At 47.5% G+C, this 9,163-nt stretch overlaps 1 protein-coding gene across 1 annotated transcript in view; it reads right to left on the bottom strand.

Annotated features, from left to right (window-relative positions):
* Window positions 1-1,583: 1,583 nt before the first annotated feature.
* SLC4A5 (solute carrier family 4 member 5) overlaps window positions 1,584-9,163 on the bottom strand; it is a 92,948-nt gene continuing 85,368 nt past the window's right edge. Inside the window, exons 22-26 of the mRNA XM_057741229.1 lie at window positions 7,578-7,646; window positions 6,923-7,096; window positions 4,445-4,597; window positions 2,703-2,787; window positions 1,584-1,618 (exon numbers count right to left, since the gene is read on the bottom strand). Of these exons, the coding sequence (XP_057597212.1) occupies window positions 1,584-1,618; window positions 2,703-2,787; window positions 4,445-4,597; window positions 6,923-7,096; window positions 7,578-7,646 (516 nt within the window). The remainder of the gene's footprint in view (window positions 1,619-2,702; window positions 2,788-4,444; window positions 4,598-6,922; window positions 7,097-7,577; window positions 7,647-9,163) is intronic.

Below are 9,163 nucleotides of genomic sequence, written 5' to 3'. Positions count from 1 at the left end.
CAAGGCCTTCTTTTTTCTCTTTTTTCCTTTACTCTGTACGTCTAGCAGACTCCTATTTATCGTTCCCAGATTCTCTGGGTAAGGCAGATCCCTCCCTTAGATTCCTGTTCTTGCTCTTACGTGTGCTCCATTCTTGGCATGTGGTGCTGTATGTCTTTATTCACATGCCTGTCTTTCTATATTCCTAGGGATTAAGCATCATGCCTGGTAGATCATGGTTGCTTAATCTTTGTTAAACTAGATCATGTTGCTGAGCTTTTTCTTCACTGAAATGGAATCCTGCTAATTAGCTGTCTTTGCTTCTATCTACTTTCATAGATTCAGTAAAACACCAGCATAGGTGGGAGGTACCATCACCAGTTATGAAATTTTCTGCATTTCTGACCTTGTGCTTTTTGTACTTTAACAGGTTTTTGAAAATGTCCTATCCTGGTCCAATTTCTCTCTCCATTAACTGAAATTGGAGCAATTGGAGATTTAATTTTGTGTAGGCTACTTTAAAGTGAAAATAAATCAAGATAGCATGCTTTTCTCCTAACACATTTATTTACAAAGATCAGGGGCATTAAGGGCATAGGTGCCCTGATTGGGGAGGTGGCCTGAGAAGGCAGGCACAGATGTCATTTGGACATGTGACACAGTGGTCTTGGGTCGGCTGCTTAGGGAGGCTTCTACTGGTGATAAATCTCTTCTCATCCTGGCAGTGTGGTAACAGCTTTGACTTATAACTCAGAAGATCCTGCACTCACCTGAGAGCTTTCATGTTTCCTGAAATCTCTCAGGTGAGTGCCATCTACATCTGGAGGCAGCTACCTCTAGTCTTGGGACAGCCCGTGCTTTTACGCTTACATCTAGTGCAGAGCGATTCCTGTCCAGCTTAGGGCACACCGTAGGAGTGGAAGTGCCCCCACCATCTTCCCTGGTAATGACTGAGGCAGACGTTCTTGCCTCTGAATTCCTCTTTTCCATTTTGGATCCCCCCCTTATTTCAGTCACCAAGTAGTCCCACTTGAGGGTGGCTTTTCATTCAGAACACCAAGGAATCACATTGTTAGCATGGGAACTGGGCCTTGAGTCCTTTCTCGACTACTCTTATCTCCGCTTGATCGTTGGTATTTAGTTTTCCCTGATACCCTTTCTGACCTTTGCTAATTAGCCATGCTGTTATTTTCTCCCACAGAGTATTAGAGTGCTTGGTGTTTTGATCCTTAAAGTTCACTTATCCTGGCTTTCAATAATATATACTTAAATCATATCTCATTTCTGTTTTCAATATTTACTTTCAGTTTTCATTCTACTTAATATTTTGTAATAATTTCCTTTTCTAAAGTTGAATATCTTTGTGTGTCGTAATCATATTATATCAGTAAGAGGACAGATTTGTTACTTGACACTCAGTAATCAGGTCTCTGCCTTTGTGTCCTATGGTAGACCAGCAAGGGCCTTTTACTGAGACGCGGGCTAGCCTGGGAAATCCTAGTCCCTCGGCTTTCACAAGCATTGCTTAGTCTCTTATCTAACACCCAAAGAGTCTGTCTCATGGCTGTTACCTTCGGTCGAGGTCTGAATCACTGAAGGAAGAATCAGAGTGAGTAACTCCAACTGGAAGATCTTTGTCCTGGCAGGAAAATTAAAGTGTCAGATGTGGAGCAGGTTTGAGAGCTATTCTGGAGAATACCCTCTTTCTCCAGTGCTTCCCGCACCTGTTTCTGCTCCTTTCTATTCTCTCACCCCATGGCCAGTACCACGCAAGAGGAATACAGGGGCCTCGTAGAGATGGGTGGCTTCTGGTTCCGTTATTCCTTCACCCAGAGGTGGGTGGGAGGGCCAGGGGAGAATGAGGAAGGGTGATGGAGGTATGCAAATGAGAAGGGGGAAGGAGAATGAGAAATTCAAGAGGAAGAGGTACTTCTAGAGGAGGAATGTAATGGGAAGCCCTTCCTTGAAGGGCCCTTCCGGGGCTGGCAGGATCCCTAATATGGGTCTTTGGGGAAAGCAGCAAGCCCTTAGGGGCACCGGGGTCAGGACCCATGTTGGCATCGTCCAGACGACTCCCAGGATAGGCTGTGTTGTCTGGATGACAAGACTACCCACCAATAGGAAGATGAGGCTGGGAGCGGGTAAAGGCAGCAGTAAAATCCCCCAGGATCCTCATAAGCCACATCTGATCCTTCCCAGGCAGGTTCCCTTTCAACATGTGGAAGGTGATTCAACATGCTCGTGACTCAACAGAATCACAGCCCAACCGCTAGGACCTTGACTAATTTATAATCCCAGTGTGATGCCACTTGTTTTTCTAAAGGGGACAACTCAGCTTGGACTTGAGCTCTCAATCATTTCAACAACCACTGGCAAACATGAGCGGCTCCGCAGGTCATGTTTGCATCAGTGTAGTCTGAGACAGTGCAGGAGGGGGCAAGGTGGTGACACAGACATCTGAGGGCACTAGGGGTAAGGAAGGAACGAGGGGTTCTGCCTAAACTAACGAAGATTGATCACTGAAGTCTACGTGGTTTGATTTGGGGCTTCCATATGGTTGGAGTTCCAGTTCTTGTAGCCTAGTTCTCTTTGAACTCTGCCTAGCACAGGAGTCATTTAGTATCTAAGACCAATAGATCTGAGTTAAAGATGAAAATTCCTTGAGGAAGAGGTGGAGGATTAGTAGTAAGTAGGAAGGGAGAGACACCATGTGTTTTACTTACTGGCAATGCAGTGGATACTGTTTTTGGGATCTGATTGGACACTTTCCATGGGAATCTTTATAACTGAGGGAGGAAGGAACTGGGGCTGGAGAGAAACAGTGGGAAAAGCTGATAAACACGACCAACACAACAGCATTGGCTTTCTCGCCAAGATGGAAAACACATGCAGCCACAGTGTGCAAGCCACCTTCCTCTTCACATCCAGACTAGACAGCACGTGCTGCAAATACCCTGGGGCCCGCTGAAGACACTAGAAAGGACCACTTTTGCAGGAACGTTACTCATCAGAACAGTTGCAACTGTTGTGGTAACCAGTCACTCGGGAGTGAACCTCACACAATAGCTGAAGATGTGTAAAATGAATTCATGTAAATTGAATCCCGTTTTTCCACTGAATAGATCATGTAATTCAGAGGTGCTTTTTCCCACCCCTGAAACAGTTCCTGGCATGTGATAGCCTCTCAAATATTTAGTGAATGAATCAAAGAATAATATTTGTTTTTAAAAGGCACTTAGACTCTCAGTTTCTTTGTCCTCAGAACCTAACTTTGCAAATCATCCAAGTCATCAACAACGGGGAGTTCCTGGTGGCCTGGTCGTTAGGATTCTGGGCTTTCACTTCTGTAGCCCGGGTTCAGTTCCCTGGTCGGGGAACTGAGATCCCGCAAGCCGTGCAGTGCAGCCGGAAAAAAGAATCATCAACAGAAAACATGTGAATGGGGATTATGGGCCTCTAACCTCCCTAGAAGAGGACACTAATTCAGGACCAGGGGAATTGGGGCCTATCACTACCATCAGAAGGTGGTTTAATCGTCACCCATCAGTCAGCAAGGGCTTGCCTGTGAGCAGCTTTGATCTGCAAAAGGCAAGATTGCTAGGAGCGCAGTTCACGGTGGTGGTAGGGATGTGGGTTTGAGTCAGACTGGGAGAATGGGCGTCAGGCCTGGTGTTAGGAATGGCACGGCAGCTTAGCATATTGGAAATGATCAAAGTCAGGCATGGTTTTCTTAATTCCCTCCTAGACATTCAGCCTATATGTCCATCTTGGGTGTCACTTCCCTTTTGGGGGACAGTGTCATCATCTGTAATGAACACTTGAACTCGACAATATTTTTCCCTAACATTTTGTGATTTACTGTGAGTTCTGGACTGGCTTCTTGTCTGTTGACTCCCTGAGTGTTTTGGGATAAGATGGGGAAGAAGCATGGGAAAAGAGAGGGGCCGATGGGGCAGCTGAGTGGTCCCAGGCATCTGGGGAATGTAGTCACCCTCCTTTCAGGAGGACGTGTGCATCTTCCCCCACCTGTCTCCCCAGGACCCAAGCAAGCGTTGTCCCCAGCCTTCCCACTTGCCCGGGAGTCCGGTCTACGAACGAGTCCCTATTAGACCCCTCCCCTGGGGCCTGCTCTGTTCTTTGGAGGTCAGTCCTCATAACCTCCTCCATGATGGAGCCGCGTCTTCTGCTCTGTCCCCTCAGGGACTTCTACTGCTGTTGTAATGGCCCCAAGGGCCCACGGGAATGGGGGGAAAGTAGGCGTGGCCAACCGACTTTTCCCTGGGTAAGGGGGCTCATTCGCTCTGTCTGTATTCACGTGAACAGACGTGATCTCAGCACACCAGACCAGGACTGGGCCCAGGCAATCGCTCCTGGCCACCTGAGAAGCCACCCCCTCTGGCCACGGCAAAGGGGAGGGAGGGTCTCTTGATCCCTCCCATCAGCCCAGGCCTCACATCCTCCCCACCTCCTCGTCACTGTCCTCATGGGCCCCTTTCCTTCTCTTCTTCTTATCTGCCTCCTTTTTCTCCTTCTCTGGGAGGATGTTGTCAATCCAGGCCAGATCATGCTGGGAGAAGATGAGGTCCAGAAGCCTTCGAACGATGATAAGGCCCAGGATCTGTGGTGAGAGTTCAGAGAAAACCATGGGCTCAAGGCTGCACACTTGGGCACAGTTTTTTTTCTCCCTCAGTCAGCTATGTTCAGGGACTTTTTCTGGTATCTTTGGAACCTTCTCAAAGCTCCCCCAAACCATTGGTCACCTCCCACCCATCTTGGTTCCTCTCATTTGGCCTTTCCTCGGTCGAGTGGCCATGCCTACCAGTGACCCAGAGGGACAGAGCCTGTGCCAGCTGAGGTAGGGAGCCAGGTGGGGACCATGGGTGGAGAACCACAGTTATTCTTTAAAGTAGTGGTTCTCAAACTTGAGCTTGGATCCAATCACTTGGCAGGCTGTTAATACACACAGTGCTTGGCGCTGGTTGTTTCTGACTCAGCAGGTCGGGGGTAGAGCCTGAGATTTGCATCTCTAACAAGATTGCCAGAAGATGTTGATGCTGCTGTTTCAGGGATTATGCTTTGAGACCGACTGTCCCCATGCCCCCATTTCTGAGAGCTGCCCATCTCTCTGCTAACAGAAGCTGAATAAAGTATACTGGCATATCTAGAATTTTTAAAGGAATGTCTGGAAAGTTTGCTTCTGTTCAGGATAACCAAAGCAAAACATGTGCTCTTTGGAGAAGATTAAACATTGACCTTTTAATAAATGCAATGGGTCCAAGTAACTTGTTATGAGTATTGTCCTTTCACACCAGGAACTAGCCATTAAATGAGGTCAGGGAGAAACCCATCCAGCTGGATTTAACACTGGGTCCTCACTGACCCTGTGTTTGGGAGCAAGTAGAACTCAGGCATTGGACAGACCTGTTTTTTTAAAAAAATCCTGGCTCTGAAAACAGATCATGGTTGCTAGGGGCAAGGGTGAGAAGAAGGGCTGCCTAGATAGGGACAACACAGAATTTTAGAGGTGATGGAACTGTTCTGTATCATGACTATAGTGGTGGAATCACTACTCTGTGATTTGTCAAAACTCATAGAACAGCAGAGTCAATTTTACTGCAAGTAAATTAAAACATATCAATGTGGGGGAAGGTGTGAATCTTGGCTCTGCTCCTTCCTCGTTGTGTGACTCGAGTCACTCACAAATGCTCTCTGAGCCTCAGTTTTCCAGTGTGTAAAATGGACCACACTTTGGGGCCAGTGTGGACTAGATGAAACAGCATTTAGTACATGCCAGTTGTGCCTATCCTTTCCCCTCATCACCTCTGAACCCCACGAGGGTACTGGTGGGAGGATCCATTTCACCTTCCCTGGAGTGGTGGTTTTCAACTTTGGCTGCACATTTATGCTCCCTGTAGACTTGCTACAAATGCCAATGCCTGGGTTTCTCTAAGAGATTCTGACCTAATTGAGCTGGGCTGAGGCCTCGGCACATGGACTTTTAAAAAGCTCCCAAGTGACTCTTATGAGCAGCCAGGGTCAAGAATCACTCAGAACCCTCCCAGGATATTTCAGATCCTACTCTGTGTCCTCACTGTGGTCCCTAGTCCAGCCCTGCAGGCTTTGGGGCCCACAAAGCATCGTTCCACAATCCCCTCCTTCCATTCCTCCTGCCCCCGCAAAGGCAGAGGCCACTGCCCCCCCATGGGTGATCTAGGTGCCAGATGCAACGTGCTGTTGGCTTTTCTTCTTTCCACTTTTAATTTTGGAATAATTTCAAACTTACACACAATTTCAAGAATAGTCAAAGAATGCTCATGTACTTTCCCCAGCTCCAAACAATGACATGTTAATGACATTAGACTTTGAAGTTCTAAATCTCTGATTCTAGCTCTCCCCATCCCATCCCCCCATTTATCGTCTCAAATTCAGTTATATTGAAGGGTGATTTATATTTAGTATAGATCTACTTCTGCACTTGGTTTGAATTTTGGCAGTGGGGAACTCAGTCTCCTTGTTGAATTTGCCCAGCTTCTCCATTACACCCCAGAGGTGGGGAAGTTGGGTGGCTTTTGCATTCTCACTGAGCCTCCCTGACCTGAGCTAGGTGGAGGCAGGTGTGTGGGCTTTCACTACAGCATCGTGGGTGGCTTTTGCATTCTCACTGAGCCTCCCTGACCTGAGCTAGGTGGAGGCAGGTGTGCGGGCTTTCACTACAGCGTCCACCCACCACACGCAACTGCCCTCCCCTTCTCATTCTACCCCCCATGCCCCACCCCCAGCTCCATCTGGCCTGGAGTCACAACCCAAATCCTGATCGTGCCTGCCTTTGAGACTCCGAGAAAGTCAGGCCACTGTGGAGGAGAAGGCTAGGGTGGGTCTACCCGTGGACACCTTCCGCAGCTGAATCCGCTGAGCAGGAGGGGAAAGACTGTGCCCGTCTTACCATGACCGGGAAGATGATGGCAGCCATCGTGGACTTGAGGATCCAGAGCACAGCCAAGCAGAGTATCTGCACCAGGGTGAAGAGGTGGATCCGGCGCAAGGGCACGTGCCGCAGGAAGGCGTGGTCCGGCTGGTGCTTGGCCGGCATCAGGAAGAGTTTGCAGCGATCCCAGAACTGGCAAGGACAGTGGAAGGCTCAGCCAGGCTGCGGGGACCCTGGTGTCCCTGCTGGGGGCTTGGGTCTGGTGAAATGAGTGCTGCAGCGGGGTCTCATAGAGGGAAGCCCCTGGTCAGGCCTTAAGGATGCAAAGGAAGGGGACTGGAGGTCTAGGAGGATGTAGAATGAGATCTTGGGGTGGGGGGGTGCTACTGAGCCCTTGGTGAGGGGTACAGCCCTGGCACTGCCCCAGTAAACACTGTCCACATTCAAGGAAAATGCAACTTAACAGCAACACAAGCTATCCAAGATGTCTGATGTACCACAGTAAATAAAGAACAAAACAAAACAAAATGTTTTCTTCTGTGCACATTGCCTTAGAGAAGAGAGAGGTATAGTGAAATGCTAACAGGAGTCAGCTCGATCTGGGTTTTGAATTCTGAGCCTCAGTTTCCTCATTGTGAAATGAGGATCAGAGGACCTAAGGGGAAAGCCTTACCTGGATGCCATTCAGGGAGGCCACACCCATGTAGAGGAAGACTCCATACAGCACTGGCAAAGGGATGTACTGAAATGAGAGAGGGAAGCAGAGCTCTGGACTGGGCCTCTGCCTAAGGCAGGTGGTAGGCCGCCCTGTTCAGGAGGACAGTGTCTGCTGAGCCACAGAGGCAGCCTGGTCAGCCTCGACTTTCTCCAAGTGGCGAAAGAGCTGGACGTTTGGAGGAACGGAGTGTCTGTGAGCAGCCCTGGAGCCAGAGTGTCAGTGGGGAAGGAGGTGGTCCCAGGGGCTCTCCTGCCCCCTTCTTTAGCCCAGTGGACAGCTGCTCTCCCAGCCTGGTCGTCCCCTTTAGGCCCTGCAGAAGCCATGTAGTCTGGCTGAAGATACACCTTCTGGAACATGGCAATCTCCACAGACTGCTCATTCCTGCCAGCCCCATCCCATCTCTAGCCCCAGCTGAGGGCCCTCCTAAACTGAACTGCTCAGCGTGCAGGGGGCTGGGGGCCTGTGATGAGCTGACCTACTTATGAGCGGGGAGAACCTGCTGATGAACAAAACATCATATATGATCAAGTAAAAAACAAGCAGAACAGAAGTGTCTGAAGTAACCACTACTGGTTGACAACCAACTGCTGATGGTTTGGTGGGTATCTCTCCTTCCCGTCGTGCTCATAGGTAGTTCTTTTGCTTTTTCAAAAATGGGATCATGTCACTCATACTGTTCTACAATCATCATTGTGACTCTTTAGGAGACTTTTGAGGATGTGTCTCTAAGCTGTGTCTTTGCTTCTTTCATCCTTCCCTTCACCTGCCCAGGGCTGCTGTGCTGAACACTTTCGAGAACACAAAGTACTGTATCCAACTTTTAGAAGTCATTTAAGAATGTTGGCAAATCCAAACTAATCAATAACCTCTAATTTAAAATAAACTAGGCTGTGCTCATATTTTAAACACCACGCATGATTTGGACCCATATGCTATAAACCTTAATCTACAACACTTGAAATTAAAGGAAGGAAACCTGGGCCCATTACATCATCCCATTTGTACATGGCTTAGGAGGTTTTTGCCTAATTATGAAATAAGGTAAAAATTTCATCAACAGACTATTGGTTTAATAAGATGTGGTATACACACACACACACACAATGGAATATTATTCTCTTACACAGCCATAAAAAATGAAACATTGCCATTTGCAGCAACATGGATGGACCTAGAGAATATCACACTGTCAGACAAAGACGAATATTATATGATATCACTTACATGTGGAATCTAAAAAATAATACAAATGAATCTTTATACAAAACAGAAACAGACTCACAGACAAAGAAAAGAAACTTATGGTTACCAAAGGGGAGGCGGAGGGGGAGGAATAAATTAGGAGTATGGGATTAACAGATACACACTACTATATATACAATAGATAAACAACAAGGATTTACAGTATAACACAGGGAACAATATTCAATATCTTGTAATAACCTAGAATGGAAAATAATCTGAAAAAAAATCTGTCTTAGCCTCAAAGTGTAGGAGCAATTGAGAGAAATAAAATCTTTTTTTTTTTTTGAGAAATAAAA

Source organism: Hippopotamus amphibius, chromosome 7 (genome assembly GCF_030028045.1).
Source record: "Hippopotamus amphibius kiboko isolate mHipAmp2 chromosome 7, mHipAmp2.hap2, whole genome shotgun sequence".
NCBI lineage: Eukaryota > Metazoa > Chordata > Mammalia > Artiodactyla > Hippopotamidae > Hippopotamus > Hippopotamus amphibius.
Note: the sequence above shows the minus strand (reverse complement) of the source record. Positions and strands in the feature narration are given on the sequence as shown.